Consider the following 18,289-nt stretch of genomic DNA (forward strand, 5'->3'; position numbering starts at 1 on the left):
TTTTTTTATTCTTCACAACAGACACTTTCCCTAAGAATCTTAAACTGATTTTTTAAAATCCTGTAAATTAGAAGGGGCCCTAGCTGTTTTCTGTGTCAATCTTCATTTTAAATATGGATACAAAAAAAGGATACGCCGAGCCAATCAAAGACAAGCTTTAACTTTACTTTGAAGATCTTTCCGAAATAAAAACTTGTAGCCCTAGCCCCCACCCCCCAATTGTAAAGTGAGCAACCATTGCTAGTAATTCTTTAATGTGTATAAATTCAATTTCAGGTATAACAAATGTGATCATGACATGAAAATATTTTAGAATAGATACTGTATTAAATATTGCCATGTTTACAATATGTAATATGTTTTTAGCCGATGGATTTAAACATGTAGATTCAACTAGAATCCATTTATGTGATATTTGTAAATAAAGGTAGAAATATTGGATCCATCCCTGCAGAACTTGCTGTACAGTTCAGTTGAAGTGTAGCAATGAAGAACTGTCAGCTCGATGTTGACTGATGAAATAGTGAAAATAGTCATCTCTTGTGAAAAGCACAGCCAGCCATGGGTGTAGCATCGACAGCAAACGTACTGGGGTGGTGGGTTCCCTTCCATATCCCTCCTCTGAATGGAAGAAACTAAATTGGAATGTTCAAGGCAAGTTTGTGTCTAGTCATAAAACTGGATCAATTGTAACCTTATAGAATGAGTCATGTGACCAGACCTTCAAGTCCAAGACCTTCAAGGACACTGATAGGAAAATGGGTATTTTTCTTTGGAGAAAAGCTGGAAAAACTAATACGGCATTTTTAGATAAAATCTCTTACACCAGTTGAGTTTTCGCACAGATATTTTTCCTTAATATTGGTGCCAGTCAACCAAACAGTATTACAACTTTGAAATAACCAGTATAAGCCCAATCGCTCCAGAGTAGGATTGCTCTTTGGTAGCCTCCATAGCATTTTCCCTAATTGTTTCTTTCTGCACTAACTAATCAGATGTTCTAGTTTAATTGTTTTAGAGTCAAATATTGGATTTGTAAACTTTAGGGCTGACACACTGCTCAGTTTGGTTAATCAGTAGAAATATCTAAAGGTAAAATACGGTAATGTCATCACTGTTCTTTCTACTAACTATGAATGCATCAGAAGAATTTTTAAAGGTGATTTGAATAAACCCAAATGAAATTGTGACAGTATGTTTCTATGGTTAACATCTTATATCAGAATGTTAAAAGTGCCTTCTGTCTTAAATCTCAAACCAAATATTTTGTGTGTTGAACTTGGGCAGAAGTGTCCTTCCTTCCTTTCTTACCGTGAAGTAGAAAACTTGCATTTATGGAAAGGTTCTGTATGATCATTTTATTCCTGTGATTGAGAAGTAGTAGCAATGTTTTGCTTCCAGTTCGATTAAGCATTAGTTAAAAGTAGTCCATTAGACCAGTAACTTTTGAGTGCTTTATTTGCCTTCTTTTTGAGAGAGGGAACAGGCTCTACTCTGTAAACTGGGTAGAGTCAGCAGCCGTTCACTAGTTTCCAACTAACTGTCATAATTGACGCAATGTAAGTCTTCTGGCCCAAGGCAGGTACAAAATCTGAATTGTAATAAACTTTTAACCAATTTCTTAAAAGATAGCTTAATTCAGACGTCATCAAGGCTTATGTTTTCCCATGAATGTGAATATTTCAATGCCTGTTCTATTATGTACGTATTGTTCTTGTATTCTGAAGTAGTTAAAAGAACTCTAGGAAGTGTGGATTGGATGTCTGGTGTTCACAGAGAAGCGAGTCCTCGTGTTTGAGAGCTGTACGGTGAGGCCACGTTGTAGCAGTGCGTCCAGTTCCACCAAGGCACTTCACTGGTTCTCTTTTCTAAGCTAGCGCGGAAATGGCTTAAGGGTTAAGACCTCTGTGGTATACATAACACTGGTTGTGTTAAATATGTTCCTTGTGTCCCAATTTGTAATGGTTTTTCATCATATTTTGTATCAATCAGCAGAGTACAGTTAAAGCTTGTCTTGACATTGCATTCTTGCAAATGTCTTCAACTCTTACATGAGAAAACAAGTAAAAATGTTCAGCCGGACCTTTCGTTTTTTCTTTGCTTTCCTAAGTCTTGGGGAAACCACTGTTTCAATTGTATAAAAATTTTTGCCACGTTACCTGTGACCCAGTAGAATTAATACCCTTTTCTTACTGAGAGACGAACTCATGCTGCGTGAAGGAACAGCATGGTAATGCCCATGTCTCGGTAAGCAACAGAACCCTGTGGGGTGTTATTTGGTATTTTTTGCCCTACAGAATTTAGGCTCCCCTCTATACCTTTTATTCACCCAGAAGAGCAGAAAACACCATGTTATAAAATTTGAAAATTGTTATGACTATTTTAGACTGAATATTTAAACACTGTAGCGTTACTAAGCCACCACTGTTAAAGGACAAATTAGCGAGGGAAGTTGGTTTTAGCAGTAATTCCATGCTTCATGCTTTTTAAGTGATTCATAACAAATGAAGCCTCTTATTTACTTGATAGTCATAAGTATCACTTGAAAAAACAGAAGTTGTGCTTAGATGACAAATTCTAGAGAATCTAGGTGGTTTGGAGGCTTTCATTTGGTTTTTCATTACAGCTGGTTGCTGTCAGTAAGGGTAAACTTCTGGTAAAATAACTCAGGTTTAACTAGCTGTGTCCCATTAATTACTTTTACTCGATGTATGTGTCCGCTCCTTAAACTCATTACTTTTAAAGAATGCTGAAAACTGACTATTTTCATACAAAGATTTGTCATTTGGTACAAGGGATCTTTGGATCTCCTAGGTAAGACAGAAGACCAATACTACAGTGAAATTAAAACTATTTGTTGGCTTTTGTGCGTTTTTCACTTATTTTTTTAAAAGACCATCTTCAGAGAGAATAGATGGGTAGTTAAAAAAAAAAAAAAAGATACTCTGCAACAGTGCAGTTGTCTTGAGCAGTTAGCTTTGTAACTTAGATTGGTGCGACCGTGACACCAGTGAATGCTGACAGATGTCTCTCCTCTGAAAATCAGTGTTAGACTGAATACCTGTTACCTCCACCGTTTCTGGTAACCTATTTGGGGAGATAAACCTAATACTGCCAGCTTTGCCCTCATGTATTTTCCTCCAACACATAAGCATTGGTGAAACAGTTCAGATGTTTTAGGCAGCACTTACGGTTCCTAATTTGTGAGAACTACCCTTCAGTAAAACAAAAGGAGTGGGGGTGGGAATCCAGGCTACTTGGTTCAACATTTTTTTCTACAAAATTAGCCCAGAAAAGGTGAAATGTTCTGTTATGAAACTGTATTAAGCATGGCGTAAGTATTAGGTGTCTGATCTGTATAGTATGTTCCATCAAAAATATTTATTACTAGCACTTTAAGCTCCAGAGTATACGTTCATTTAAAATGGGAGTTCACTGGGCAGATTTCCCCTTTAATATAGATAGAAATATTCTTTATCAGAGATTCAGGACACCGTTTTGCTAACTGGTAAATAAAAACAAATGTAAATATGTAAGAATGTTTATTTGTTGCACATAACTTTTTTGGTATAAAATAAATGTAGAAGTTACCTGTGGAAGTTGTGCTGCTCCATCATTCCTATACTGCAGGGTGACATTTCAAAAATGAAGCTACATGACTTAGTCTCAGCAGGAACCTCATGAAGTATTCTCAAAGTGGATACCATAACCACATTCTCTTAAATTATATGTAACTTGTAGAAGACACAGAGTTCTTAGAGACTCTAGTTCTTAGAGTTCCTGTGGGTTTAGGATGTCTGATTGTCACAGATTAACTACAAAAAGTGTGACTGTGTACAGTTCCATGAACACATGGAACATATTAACTGTTTTTCCATCCCCTTAATTTACCTCTATTCTTATAGTCCTCTAAAAAGGTCCATTCTTATAGTCCATCTTAGAGTCTTTATAGTCCATCTACAAAAAAGATGAGTCTATTTGAAATACAACTTAGCCATACTTCACGGACTAGAACAGACGTGTTCTATGCTGCACGTATAGGACCTATAAAATGGACCTTGCCCTCAATTTGTAAAACATGTGTCTTGTTATGTTTAATTTTTTAAAATGTCTGTCAACCAGAGTTTTATCTATTATACTTTGACATTAAATTAGCACACAAAATTTGATTCCTTCAAAGAACTTAAGATTGAAGTTCAGTGGTTACAAAAGAAATATGGAACTCCTAGAATTCCTAACTTAATACTTGAACTGACTCACGCCTGTAATCCTAGCACTTTGGGAGGCCAACCTGGGAAGATCACTTGAGGCCAGGAGTTTGAGACCAGCCTGAGCAAGAGCAAGACCCCATTGCTACAAAAAATAGAAAAAATTAACCACACGTGGTGGTGCATGCCTGTAGTCCCAGCTACTCGGGAGGCTGAGGCAGGAGGATCGCTTGAGCCCAGGAGTTTGAGGTTGCTGTGAGCTAGGCTGATACCACGGCACTCTAGCCTGGGCAGCAGAACAAGACCCTGTCTCAAAAAAAAGGGTCTGAAGGTACATAAGAAAATTAGGCTAAATTATCTTTACTTTCTCTCATGGAACTTGGAAAGGAAGGCTAAAAAGGGGTGTGTGTTGAGACGTGGGCAGCAACCACAAGAGAAGTGAATCAAGAGCTGTCTTGGTTAATTGTCTTCCATTTGATAGGACACCAAAAGGGATATTTCTCCAAAGCATTTAGATTTAAACCAGGATTGATGAATACTCAAATTTTAGGAATATTACAACTTCCTTGCCTTAATGGAGCCTGTGGAAGAAGAGGAGGAGGAAAGATTCCTTAAGGAAAGACCATGCTCTGGGATGGAGCAGGTGGAGTCTGTCTTGGGGTGCAAAGGCATGGGATACTCATCCGTAGGCCCAGCCCGTTTAAGGTGGTCATGTTCAGTGGCATCAGTAATGATTAAGCCAATGGGCTCATCTGTCCATTTCTGTCAAGAGCAGACTAGGGCGGAGGTTGGAACAATATCCTAAGAGAACTGGTTACCTCTGAGCTCCCCCTTCAGACGCTCTTCCCGCTTCCCTTTCTTATGCTCGTCAGCTTAACCACGTGGGAAATGGCACAGAGACCTTGTTAACTATGGCATCACGACAGCACTGTGTGAAATTGTTAGTGTGTGGGGGGCCTTCAGCTCCTCGGTGGGGTTGAGCAGCAGTGGAAAGTCTACACTCACTCCGTCAAGGCTGGCCCAGTTTGCCGTGCAAGCGTGGGGCCCCGGGGCCATGGTGCTGTTCCTGTGGGAACAGTCCGCCACCAGCAGCTCTGAGCGTGGCGGGGGTGTTCAAAGCAGTTTTTCAAAAGAGTCCACACACAGTTAAGGCTGTGAAAACAGCCTGACACATAAACATGATTTCGGATGCTTTTCGGCAGTACAGATCATTAGATATACACATGGTCAGTTTTGTGCCAACTCTTTATTCCCATAATAGAAAAGCTTTTATTTTCACCTCTAACGTTCCCCTCCAGCAGATTACCACAAAATCCAGACCAGGAACTTTCTGGTCTGCCATCAACAGTCCAGAAAGCACTTGCTCACCGCTGTGGAAGTTGCCCCTCGCTGGGGGAGGAGGGACAGACAGAGGCGGTGTCAGCAGAGAGGTAGTTCTTGCTTTAAAAAGGAAATAGGCTGTTTCCCAAACACTGCGACTTCACCACGGAGCGGTGGTACCTGGTCTCGTTGGCAAGCCTCCAGTATCTCTCTCGCAGAAGGAAGGCTGCACTTTTTGGTTGTCTCTGACGAGTGAAGATCCCCTTTTTATTCCCCAGAGCTCTCGTTGGTGCTAAAAAAAACAAGGCAAAACGTGGTTAAGACGACTCCTGATGGGCCAAACTGGAGTCACACTGGAGCCAAGCTGGGAACCAGAGAGAAACGTCCTCTCACAGGACTGCTTGGTCTGCGGTGACAGTTTATAAAGCAGTTAAATACCACTGCTTTTTCCCAAAACACAGCAGCTCCCTAGTCCGTTAGGGGGAAAAAAAATCCAAAATAGTTTATCTTTCACTTCAAGATAAGGTTTAAAACATTACAGGTTCCCAGCTGCCTGGGAACAGCAGACAGGGAGCGGGAGACGGAAGCAGCCGCCCGGGAAGGCCTGGGCCTTTCTAGGACTCCCAGCGGGAGCCAGAGTCCCAGCCAAAGGTGCCCATGCGGGGTCTGCTAGCAGAGTTCAACGTCCTCCGGGGTCGACTTCCAGCGTGGCCGCCGCCATGCCCAGTCTTTCCACACTGAGGCTGGGAGGGGTGACGCTGGCGACACTCACTCCTGCGCTGGGACCACGGCGAGGTGGGCAGTGAAATGCAGAGAGCCCTCCCACCAAAAGGTTGGAGACCCTTTCTTCCCTGATAAGTCCCAGGCACTGCCAAGCAGTTCGTCACATGCAGTCCTGGCACCAACCCACAGGTGGTGGCATTGCCCCCACTGAGGAGAAGGTTAGGGGACTTGCCCAGGGAGCAAACTTGCTGCCACACAGAGCCAGCACACCTCTCCACCCAACTGTCACGCAGGATACTTCCAGAACCCATTCATCTCCCTTGCCAGGCAGAGCGGAGGCTGTCTTCTTGTTCTTTTTCTCTTTACCTGTCCCCTCTCGTCTAGTTCACTCGTCCCCTTTCCATTCTAACTTTCAGTTGAAACTGGAACCACTCAAAGGCCCAACTCGCCCCATTAGTAACGTCTCAGACTTCCCACCGCCACCGCAGGCTTCTCCACCCCACCCAACTGCCATCCTAGGTTACTGTAAGTCAAGAAATTAGTAATGTACAGGTACAGGGAAGAATGGGAGACTCCGGAACTTAACGAACAGCCTCGTCTCCCCCCACTGGGAAGAGCCCGGGTTCTATTCTCTTCTTTGACGACTTAAACACTCCCACACTCAAGACGTTTTCAAACTTGCCTGTGTTCAGTGGGCAGCTTTCTACAAGTGAATAACATAAAACAGACTGAAATACCTTAAGTTTCCCAGGTGCTGTATCCTACTCTGCAGTAACGAGTATATCCCAAAAGTGAATCCAGGGTGAGGTCTGGGTCTTCCTCACACTGCCGTGAAGCAGACAGAAGCAAGCCGCCTCGAGACGGGGCCTCCCCCTCCCGCTCCCCTCGCTCTCTGACCACAGAACGGCCTGGGAAGCTGCACGGGACTTCTTGGTTGCTGCCCAAGCACAGCTTGCTTTTCCTGGGAAAGTCTCTATGCAACCTGCATGGATTAAACCAGCTCTCCTCCTTTGTCTCCAATATTCTTACAAGCAAATGTGCAGAACTGGAAAGCCAGCCTGAAAGAATTAAGAAGGTACATTCCACAAGCCAGACTGCCACTTACTCTGGTTAGTCATAAAATCGGCAAAGTTCCAGATGAGCTCCCCGACCACGTACTCTTTGCGTTTCTGGTCCAGAACCGAGTGGTACTGCTCCAGCAGGCTTCTCTGGTACTCCTCGCTGAACATGAGAGGCGGGTCCTGGCACGCGTGGCAGAGAGAATTTCAAAGTCAGAACTGGCAGGATTGTAAATGTTAGATAAAAATAAAGATCCACTCGATTATGACCGAAATATCTGTCCTCAGAGTGGGCCGCAGCGACTGCAGGATGCGCTGATGCCGGGCAGAGACAGCCAGGGGGTGACGTAACCTCTCATACAAAAAGGGATTTTTTTAAAAGCCTCAACAGTAACTGCTTTATTTATAAATGTAATCTGATATTTGCCTTATCTCACTTTTCCATCTTAAAGCTGAACTACACTAGAAGTACAAACGTGTCTTTGCCTCCAGTGTCAGGCAGCTGCCAGCACATCACTGGGAGCTAGTGTGACTCCGGTTAAGTGACCTCGGATGCATCCGCTGGTCTGGGGAAGGAGCTGCCGCTGACACCTGCGTCCACTCAGCGAACTGTCCAGTGTCTGCTGTGACAGGCACTGGAGGGGCGGCGGCAGACAAGGAGGGAAAGTGTGAACCCTCAGAGGCTTCACAACCTAGGAAGACACACGTCCTAAGTGTCATGTGGGCGCGGGCAAAGGAGGAGCGAAGGGACAGTCAGCAGGGGGCTGAGACAAGGCCCACAGGCCTGCCAGGTGACGGGAAGGCCATCTACAACGAAAGCAGAAGGCCACACCTGAGGACTTCATCAATACTTAGCGACGTGCTCCCACGTGTCACATACTGTGACTTAGCGACAGAGAAGATGTTCTTGGGGCACACAGTCCGAGTTTTCATCTCGTGGGAACTCTTTGGAGGCTCAAGTCTTAGATGCTCGAGGATGCAGCATTTCAGTCATTCTGGGAGACGACAAAACCGTCGGCTTTTTCTCCTCCCACGAGGACTAACGTGCTCCATGAGATGCTCTGAGATTGCAACCGCACGACCGAGCCGTATCTTGTCCCAGCTCCAAAGGCCAATGGAGGGCGGGGCAGGATGCGGATTTTCTCACTTTGTTTTAATGGACACGAACCAACATTGTCTAATACAGTATGGCCACGAGTCACACGTGGCCATCTACATTTAAAGGTAAATTAAACCAAATCAATTCAGTCATACGAGTCACATTTCAAGCCCTCAGCAGCCACGTGTGGCTGGTGGCTGCGGGTTTGGACAGTGCAGATACAGAGGTTTTCCGTCACTGCAAAGGTTCTGTCAGTGCCGGCTCTCTGAGTTCGTTCAAAATTCAGAGTTGGGGACCTTTTCAAAGAGGGCCGGCACCAGTCTGCCGGCGCGGCATTCTGCGTGAGCAAGATGAACCAAGGCGCACACGGAACAGCGAGGTCCGCTGCGAGTGGCTGCTCAGTACGCAGAGGACAAGCGTGGCCAGAAGTGTGCTGTCCTCAGGGAATCTCAGCAGCCGTGACAGGCGAGCGCGAGGGGCTGCGGTGGGGACAAGGGGCCGGCTGCGGTTCAGGAATCCACATGAGAAAAATCCCCACAAGACAAAGCAGCTTCTCTTCGGTGAGGAAATGGACACAAACTTGAGAACCTTCCTCCAACGTTCCACCCATCCCCTCAGGAAATACTGTTTAGCATGGGACGTGGGCCGGCCCGACCAGCGCCTGTGACGCGACAGTGAGCCGGAGTCACTCTGTCTGCGGGAGCACAGTCTGGCCAGGGAGAGCCCCGGGCATGAGGGCCACGCGGGCACAACGCGGGGACGGGCGCTGCAGACACAGAGCAGAGGGTGGAGCTCCCCACAGAGGGGACACTGAACAGCAATCTAGCTGGGACTATGGCGCTAACCTGGGGCCCCCAGGCCGGGGGAGCAGCCCAGGCAGCGGCGGAAACAGTGGCCGCCGGAGTGAAGGGAGAGCAGGGTGACAACCCAGAGGAGAGCAGAGGGCAAAGGACACTGAGCGTCCCGACAGGGATTAGGGCTTCGTCCTATGGGCCGGAGGGAGCCAGTGACAGGACTCCAGGGTTGGGTTTGTCAGGAAGACGGCCTGGGCAGCGGGGAGGGGCTGCCTCCGGGACGCAAGGAGAGAGGCAGAGGCCTGGCTCCGGGGCAGGGGGTGTGGACGGGGCGGGGGCCGTGGGGGCTGGGCCCCGAGAGCAGAAGGGAGGTCGGCAGTGCCCGTGACGGGCAAGGAAAGCCCGGGACATGCGGGACACCACTGCCCAGGGAGTGCAAACACACACAGGGGTCCCACGCCGCGTACCTGGTGAAACCCTGCGATCGTCTCCGCTCCGTACTCGCTCTGAATGACCGGCTTCTGGTAGGTCCTGTACCAGGTCTCGAACTGGGTGGCCAGCTGCAGCTGAATCACCTCCAGGTGCCCACAGTCATGATACCAGGAGTAGTAACTGTTCACACAGATGACGTCCACGTACGGGGCCTAGGACGAGAGCGTCACAGCGTGTCCACCCACGAGAAGACTACGCGACAATGCACACTCACAGGGCTCCCTCGGCAGAGAAAAGATTTAGATCCTGAAATTATCCTGCCCGCAGGTAGGAAAGGTGGCCAAGAAGTGACCCAAATGGAGCAGGGCTGCCACTCCAGGCTGACAGCCCTGACGTGCCGTGGCTGCTGAGGGCCATGAGAGGCATCGGGCTGCAGTCCTGGCCCACGTCCGGGGCCCAGCCCAGCTGGCTTTGTCCTTCTCCAGGCAGCGCTCCCGCCCCTGGGCTTCCCTCACCTCGCCCTGGAGAAATGTTCCCACCTGAGGGATGAACAGTTCTTCTCCACCCAAAAAAATCCCGATTCACCACGGCGCTCGTGAGGCAGTGCTGGGGGCCGCAGGGTGGCTGGAAGATCCCCTCCTGGGAGGGGCCTTGGATGCCAGGGCAGGACGGCCTCCAGCCTCAACACGGTGGCGCTCAGACTGAGCAGCAAAGGCTCCTGTGTCCAACTGGCCAGTTCCTGATGTCACCCGAACACACCTCTAGTCAAAGTGCTAATCTCCAAAGCCTGCGCTTGCACTGACGTCTTTCTCAATGGTGGTGGCAGGAGATGCAGGCGGGGAGCTCGGGTGGACACGCTCTCCGTGGATCCCACCAGGCGAGTGTGGCCACCGCGGAGGCCCGGCCCAGGGCGCCCAGGCGAGGCTTCCCCGTCCACACACAAGACGAGAGCAGGAGGAGAAACCACTGGGGTCCAAGAACATCCAAGTGCAACTTGAGTTTTGCCACAGCCTTTGTGCTTCCTTGAGGGGGTGTTCTTGAGACACGGCCGGGAACACGGGCTGACGAGCCTCTGTCCACATTCGAGTGACGGCACTCACGACTCATCCTTCTACATGCTGTTTGCTCCTCCGCTCTGTCTTTAGATGGCTTCTCTTTCTGCAGCTCTTTCTCCGTAAATACGCCTCCCTTTCACTCCCCAGGGAAGGAGCGTTTTGTTGCTCTCACATTTTACACCTTCCATGTAACTCAACACTTCTGCGGGGCTGCCTCGGCCAGTGAGCCCTGGGGCGGCGAGGGAGGCCGAGGGGTGCGGCCAGCTCTGCCCCCCTGGCTGTGTGCGCCGTCCCTTCGATTCTCGATCTGAGGGGATGCAACTAGTCAGTGGTCCCCAAAGCCGCTCGATCAGTGGAATCACTGAGAAGCTTTTTACAAACTCAGGTTCCCACCCTGGACTTACTAAATGAGAATCTCAGAATCCAGAGATCTGTACTTTGAAAAAACTCCCCTTGGTGATTCCGACAACCAGCCAGGTTTGAAAAACCCTGGGCCGGATGAACTCTGAGCTCCCTTAAACAGCTGACATTTTCTGAGGTATTAGATTGAGGTGCACAGAATTAAAGTGAGGTGCAAGAAACGCTGAGTCCAAACTCAGAACAAATCGCATCTCCCTGTGTCCACTCTGTGGATTTCGGAAGCCGCACTGCTGGGTGAGCGAGTGGTTAGTTACCTTGAACCCAGCGACCACCTGTGAAAACCGGCGCCGTTCACGGTGCTTCCCAGCGGCTCAGGTGCCAGAGCACAGGCAGGGGAGGGGAGGGGTGTGGAGACCCCCAGGCTCACCCCCAGGTCTGCTGCATAGTTGGAGCTGGTCACAAAGGTCACGGGCCGGGAGGGGTCCAGGGTTTTGGTGTGGGCAATCACCGTCCTGTCCGCAGAAGGCAGAAGACACAGGCTCCGTCAGTCTGGGAAGAGCTCTCGGCCACCCACCTCCCATCCCTCTGCCCCAAAGCAAAACACAGAACCTCTATTTCCCCCTGTCCTGAAGCCATCTCAGGAGCGCTAACACGTTCCTCCAGCCTCAGCCCGCGTTCCCCGGTGTCACTCTCTGCCCCCCTGAATCCTGCGTCCTGGAGGAGAGGCCACCCTCACAGGCACACAGAGCTGAGTTCTCTGGGCTGGACATGGCCGAAAGCCAGGCTCTGGGCCTCACCAATGGCTCCCGGGAACAGGGACGGACGGGGCGCAGCCGGACGTTTGTCGATGAAACGACAGAAGTGCGCGCCGGGCGCGGCGGGAGCAGAGACGCACGCTCGGAGAAGCGCCGCGAACGGAAACGACAGGGGTGGCAGGAATTATGACGGGGAAGGACAGGGCACATAACTTGGGCTGGAGTCGGGGACAGCCTCCCAGAAGAAACGGCCGAGTCGAGTGAACGACGGCGACGAGGCTCCCGACAGAGCAGCCCGTCTGTGGTCGGGGTCCCGGGGCCCCGCGGAGGTCTCCACGGGCAGGTCACTGCCGGCGCCTGCTCTTCCCCCAAGGCCCGTTCCTTTTCCTGCACACGCTCTCCCTGCCCTTCCTCTTCCCACGCGAAGGCTGCGGTTTCCGCAGGACAGAGCAGTGCCCTCCGCGCTCCAGTTCCAGCCCACACCCCCCAGCGGCCGGGTGTCAGCTGGGAAGCTGCGAGGTGGGGACAGCCCGGCGGAGCCACTCCAGCCTGCGCCGCTCTGGCCACGTCCTGCTCCAGAAAACACGCGCCTCCCTCTCTCGCTCCCCCAGGAAAGCCTGTCTGGCAGCCCCGGGCACCCGCTCCTGGGAACCCATATACTCCTCACCCTCACGCCAAGGTTCTCTCCACATGGCCCTGCTCAGCACGCCCCTGTCCCCCCTGAGCTCTGAGCTGTCCTCTGTCCAGGCGGCGGCCACTCCTCAGGGCCTTGCACCCGCAACAGACTCGGCTTGGCTCCAGTCACTCCCTGAACCTGGGGTGCAGCCTCCGCCTCAGGGAGCGTTCCCACGGCCTCTGCAGCACGTGAAACGATTCACCTCTGAAGCTGAGCGACGAGTGCACAGTTGTCAGAAAGAAAAGGAACACCCTGGGTGGCCAGCCTCCTCAGCAACAGTGAACCCCCACTGCAGGGAGGCCCCCCTAAGTCACGCAATGAGGTCCATGGCCATGATGCAGTGGGGGCAGCTATTGCTGTTTGGTGAATGGGACCATGAACTTCAGATGGTCTGGTCCTGTCTAACAACGTAACTCTACTTGTTAAATTTATCATCGTTATTATTATTTGAGACAGTCTCTGTCACCCAGGCTGGAGTGCAGTGGCACTATCACAGCTCACTATAACCTTGAACTCCTGGCCTCAAGTGATCCTCCTGCCTCAGCCTCCCGAGTACCTGGGAATACAAGTGCACCACCATGCCCGGCTAATTTTTAAAATTTTTGTAGAGATAGAGTCTTGATACATTGCCCAGGCTGGTCTTGAACTCCTGGGCTCAAGTGATCCTCCTGCCTCGGCCTCCCAAAGGGCTGGGATTACAGGTGTGAGCCACCGCACCCAGCCCAATGTAACTTTAGAATATTTCAAACATGGACATCATTGGAAAACCTGTTGGCAATTGTGTGCTTGATAAACCAGCCTCATAAAGCCTAACTCCACTGTACAGACGGACCCAAAGCATTACAAAGTGGTTTCTGCTCAGTTTTAACCCATGGCGCATCTCCCGGGAAAGCAGATACCACAGAAGCGGGGGGATGGTTATACTTGGTTTTGTTTGGAACCGCCCAGAGCAGCTCCCGTGAATTGAGAGCTGCACAGCACGTAAGGACACCTGCTCATGCGGCCCGGAGTGCCCATAGGGGCCCCGCAGTCTGCTCTCGCCCTGTGCTTCCAGGGCGTCCCAGCTCTGGGTGCCGGCTCTGACCCGTGTTGGGTCTTCAGGGAGTCAGGCCAGTGCATTCAGGCATCATTTATAAATGACTCCCCTCTCTGTCACCGTTAGGCCGTGGTTTTTTTTAAAAATTGAAGTTATGTGTATAAATAGGTTATGTTAATTCTGATTTCATTTCAGGTGAGAGAAGCAGACAGTGGGTCTGGCTGGGTTGAAAATCACACACAGGGACGGGCCCCCCAGTCTGGCTGGGAGGGGGTGCTGACCGCAGCCTGGGGGTGGGGCACTCACTTGAAGTAGTAGCCGGCAGGTTTCAGGAAGGAGGCAGGCTCGTTGGCCACAGACCACATCACCACGGCCGGGTGGTTCTTGTCCCTGCGCACCAGCTCCTCCATCACCTGCAGGTGGTGCTGGAGAGACACGTTGCCAAAGCTCTCGCTGCGGGCGGGGGAGAGAGCGCGTCAGGGCCCGCCAGGCCGGGCAGGCTGAGCAGTGAGGGCGGCGGGCACTTACGGCAGCACGATGCCCACGCCGGGACACTCATCGATGACCACGATGCCATAGCGGTCGCAGAGCTGCATCACCTCCTCTGCATAGGGGTAGTGGCTGGTGCGGAAGGAGTTGGCACCCAGCCAGCGAAGCAGGTTGAAGTCCTTCATCAGCAGTGACCAGTCAAAGCCCTTCCCTCGGATCTAGGGGACAGCAGAGCAGAGTGACCCCTGCCCCAGTCCCTGTCCCTTTTAGAGGTGAGCCCTGGAGAGTCACCCCATCAGCCCTCTGTCCAGCCCCAGCCCCACCGTGGCATGGTTTTGGGCAGTCGGCTTAACTGCTTCCGGCACGCGGAAAGGTGAAAGATGATGATCCTAGAAATCCACAGGGAGCCAGGAGCCCCGACTCACATCCGCATCCTCGTGCTTGTTGACGCCATGGAAATAGAAAGGTTTCCCATTGATGAGGAACTGGCTCTCAGTGACAGCCACCGTGCGAATCCCGACGGGGAGAGCGTGGAAGTCAGACACAGGCCCGGCTGCCGTCTGCGCAGTCAGCCGCACCTGCAAGAGCCAGAGCCCCAGGCGTGAGCACCCTGACGGCACGAGCCCCACCCACCCGCCCTCCGGCAGGAAGGACCCTCACACAGCAGAGTGGCCCACCTCTGGGCCTGCAAGCAGGGCGGCAGAAACTCGAGCCTCTGCCATTAGCCAGGGGAACTATCCCCTGCCCTGCCTCTGGGGCCTGCTCCTCAAAACTGGGCCTCCCCACCAGCGGTGGAAAAAATCAGGAAGCCCATGCCTGCCTCCCCACCTGTCCTGGGCTCCTGCGGAAGTCAGGGCCACCAGATGTGGGCAAGGGACCTCTCTTAGCACTAGTCCTAAACCACCATTACCTCCAATGAGTACAGGTAGGCAGGGTGCTCGTGCATCAGGTACGGCCACCAGAGGTTAGCGCTGGGCACCTGCAGCTGGCCCCGGCCCCCTGTCCCCTCAGCCACAACTTTGCCTTCCTCATCCCGAAGACACACTTCCAGCTGGAAGTGTTCACTGCCCTGGACAAAAACCTGGTAATTCACCAGCCCTGCAGGAAACGAGAGACCAAGACTGAGGGAGAGCCATAGCCTGGGTCACACGGATGGGGGCACCCTGCAGCTACCACTCCGAGAAGGCCACTTGTATCTTGAGCACACTGTGCATCCAGGGGAGATTAGGTGAGGGCAGCACCATGGGGAAGGGACAAGGATTCTCATCCTGAGCTATGTGAGTTTAGACACGATGCCACTTCTCAAAGTGAGGTCAACCACACGCGTGATTTCTGAAACCCTGGCGAGCTCGGACAGTCTGGATTGTAGCTTCTTAGGCGGATGGGAACCTGTGAGGGTCTGGAGATGCTGGAAGAGCCTTTTCCCTGGGGGATCTTTCCACAGAGGGAACAGAGCCACTCTGGCCCCTGCTGAGGGCAGATCCTGCCAGGAGCCCTCACCAATGTCTTGGTCCATGCCAGTGGTGACGGTGATGTCATCAATGTAGGCGGTGGGTGTGGTGTAGAGCAGCACAGGCCGGTGCAGTCCCGCGTAGTTGAAGAAGTCGAATTTTATGTCCTGGATAAAGTAACCCTTGGGGTACCTAGAGTAAGAGGACAATGGCCAACTGGGACCCTGCCCCGCATCCTTCGACCTTAGCTCACACATCTCCCTGGCCTCCCCAGATCCAGGGCCTCCCCTCTGCTAAGGCCACCCTGTCCCTTGCGGGAAGACCGCTGGGCAGGCAGGGAGACGCTGGGGGTGGGGGCGAGGATGCTGCTCACTTGGAGGTATCGGTCTTGTACTGGATGGTCCCTGGCGGCAGGGTGTGGGGGGTGAGCGTGTTGTTGATGGCGATGGTGATGCGGCAGGAGGACAGGGGCCCACTCTGGACCAGCTTGCTGATGTCAGCTTCGAAGGGGAGGTGGCCCCCCTCATGCTCTGCCACGTGGACCCCATTCACCCACTGCGGACACAGGGAGACATGGAAGGGGCAGCAGGCTAGGGCACGGTGGGGGCCTGCCATGTCAGGTACTCCCTCACATGAAGTACAGGACGTGGGGGCTCAGGGACTTGCCAGCTGCCACCTGCCTCGCCAGCCTGACAGGAAGAATGGTGCTCCAAGGGGGCAGATTAGGCAACTTTTCCCCAGCCAGGGCACAGACCCCAGGGTAGGGCATGAGTGTCCCCCACCGCCCCACCCCGGGAGGCAGGCTGTCAGGTGGCAGCCGTGCCTGCCCACTCGCCCTGCTGCGCTCACGGCACTGACCACGATGGCGTAGTAGTGGGCACTGCCGATCCTCAGCACGACTCTTGTGTCTAGGTCCTGGCTCCATCGCTGGGGCAGGGCCGCCTCTCGCTCATACCACACCCAGCCGACGAAGCTCCGCAGCTGCGCATCCTGGCCCACGTCATTGAAGCTGGAGGGAACCGGCATGTCCAGGGTGGGGCCCGACTGGGGGAAGAAGGGCTGGGGTCAGGTCCAGACCCCCTACAAACCTGGGATCAGGGCCCTTCATAGCTGTATCCCGGACCCTGACTCAAGCCTGACACACAGTAGGGACTCTAAATATTAGTGGAACTTACTGGCTGACGACAGGTCAACTGCCAGGATGGTTTGTGTCCATGGGGACAGAACTTCTTTTTTTTTTTTTAGATGCAGAGTCTCACTCTGTCACCCTGGCTAGAGTACACAGTGGCATCATCATAGCTCACTGCAACCTCAAACTCCTGGGCTTTAGTGATCCTCCTGCCTCAGGCTCCCAAGTAGCTGGGACTACAGGTGCACCACGCGCGCCTAATTTTTCTATTTTTAGTAGAGACAGGGTCTTGCTCTTGCTCAAGCTGCCTTGGCCTCCTGGATTTCTAGGGTTACAGGTGTCAGCCACCAGGCAGGCCAAAACTTCTTCCTCATGGCAATTGGCACAGGGCCAAGATTTCCATGGACAGGGTAAGCCCAGGGCCACATCCCAGTCTGAGGCTAGAAGGGCCAGACCCTGACTAAGAGGCAGATGACCAACCGTCTGCCCAGGGAGGAAGGGTGGCAGGGGGCGGGGCCCCCTTTTTGAGGAAACTGTTACTGGGGCACCCAGCCCCCTGCTCTACTCCTTCTGTGCTCAACGCCTTCGCTGGGCAGCAAAGTCAGATAAAGAGGATCTAGGAGACCCAAGCCCCAGACGGGCACAGAGGACTCACCCAGTCCTACTCCTCCGCCGACCTGACCCAAATCAGGAGGGAAGCCGGTGTGGGGTCCTTCCATGGCTGCGTGCCACGTCCCATCCTCTAGCTGAACCTTGGAACCCAGGATCCTTCCTGCCTGGCCACAGCTGGCCCCAAGATGTCCAAACCGTTCCCTCTTCCTGACCCCCTCCACCTCCCCGCCCTAGCTGTGTGTGGCTGACACTGCTGGAAGGACATGGCTCAGGCTCGTCCTCCGGAAGGGGCTCGGCAGCACCCTTCCCCGGCCCTGGGGCAGCGCGCCGGCGCATGGCATGAACAGCGGGTCTGGGTCCCTGCCCGCCTCCTGCTTCCCCTTCCTGGTTCCTCTCCCAGTCCCCCAGCCCCACGCCTCCCAGACCGTTACTCTTTAACGTCCCCCTGGCCGGCAGCTCCTGGGGGCTCAGGGGAAGGAGCCTGCGGTCTCTGACTCCTCACTCCCACCGCCCGGCCCCGGAGCTGCCCGGCCCGGGCCCCAGCCCCGCGCCCTGCCCCGGCCCCGCGCCCTGCCCCCGCAGCCCGCACCTCGCGCAGCGGCCGCCGGTACCACTGCTGCTCGAAGCCCTGGCGCCGGTTGTCGGAGAAGTCGGCGCGGAAGCTCCAGAGGCCGTCCAGCTCCTTGCGCTCCCGCGACGGGCTCTCCCGGGGGTACAGCATCCCGCCCTGCAGCGCCAGCGCGCAGCCCCACAGCAGCGGGCCGAGCAGGGTCCACGCGCCCGCCTGCCCCGGAGCCATGTCTCTGGCGCTGCCGCTCGGTCGCAGCCGCTCGGCCGGCCCGGGCGGGGTCACGTGTCTCTCCCGAAGCCGCCCGCGCCATCTTGGTCGAGGGCAAGTGCCCGTCCTGGGGAACCCCGTGAGGCCAGACGCTTCCGAGAGGGCCCCCAGGAGCCCGAGGTCCGGCCTCTGGGGAAGGGGGACCCTTACCCACCCCCAACCTCAGCCCTGAAGAGCCGATGTGTCCGGGCCGCCCGCCTGAGCAAGGCCCAGGGCTCCTTGCCAGGCCCCACCGGCCACGGTCACTGCCCTTC

General features: G+C 53.0%; 1 protein-coding gene across 3 annotated transcripts; it reads right to left on the reverse strand.

Moving 5' to 3' along the window:
• Positions 1 to 5,435: 5,435 nt before the first annotated feature.
• On the reverse strand, positions 5,436 to 18,030 carry GUSB (glucuronidase beta). Of its 3 annotated transcripts, XM_069486130.1 has the most exons (12): positions 17,787 to 18,029; positions 16,315 to 16,500; positions 15,830 to 16,011; positions 15,506 to 15,648; positions 14,916 to 15,103; positions 14,431 to 14,583; positions 14,045 to 14,223; positions 13,823 to 13,969; positions 11,477 to 11,561; positions 9,670 to 9,846; positions 7,357 to 7,492; positions 5,436 to 5,820 (listed from the first exon to the last, which is right to left on the reverse strand). In XM_069486130.1, exons 1-12 carry the CDS (start codon positions 17,994 to 17,996, stop codon positions 5,651 to 5,653), a joined length of 1,956 nt encoding a protein of 651 aa, XP_069342231.1. In that variant the 5' UTR covers positions 17,997 to 18,029; the 3' UTR covers positions 5,436 to 5,650. The 3 variants fall into 3 exon arrangements, with proteins under 3 accessions (XP_069342231.1, XP_069342232.1, XP_069342233.1); XM_069486131.1 differs by lacking the exons at positions 14,916 to 15,103; positions 15,506 to 15,648 and adding an exon at positions 15,196 to 15,201 and having other exon boundaries at positions 15,940 to 16,011; positions 17,787 to 18,030; XM_069486132.1 differs by lacking the exons at positions 15,506 to 15,648; positions 15,830 to 16,011; positions 17,787 to 18,029 and having other exon boundaries at positions 16,315 to 16,457.
• Positions 18,031 to 18,289: the final 259 nt, after the last annotated feature.

Source organism: Eulemur rufifrons, chromosome 14, assembly GCF_041146395.1.
Source record: "Eulemur rufifrons isolate Redbay chromosome 14, OSU_ERuf_1, whole genome shotgun sequence".
In the NCBI taxonomy this organism is placed as follows: Eukaryota; Metazoa; Chordata; class Mammalia; order Primates; family Lemuridae; genus Eulemur; species Eulemur rufifrons.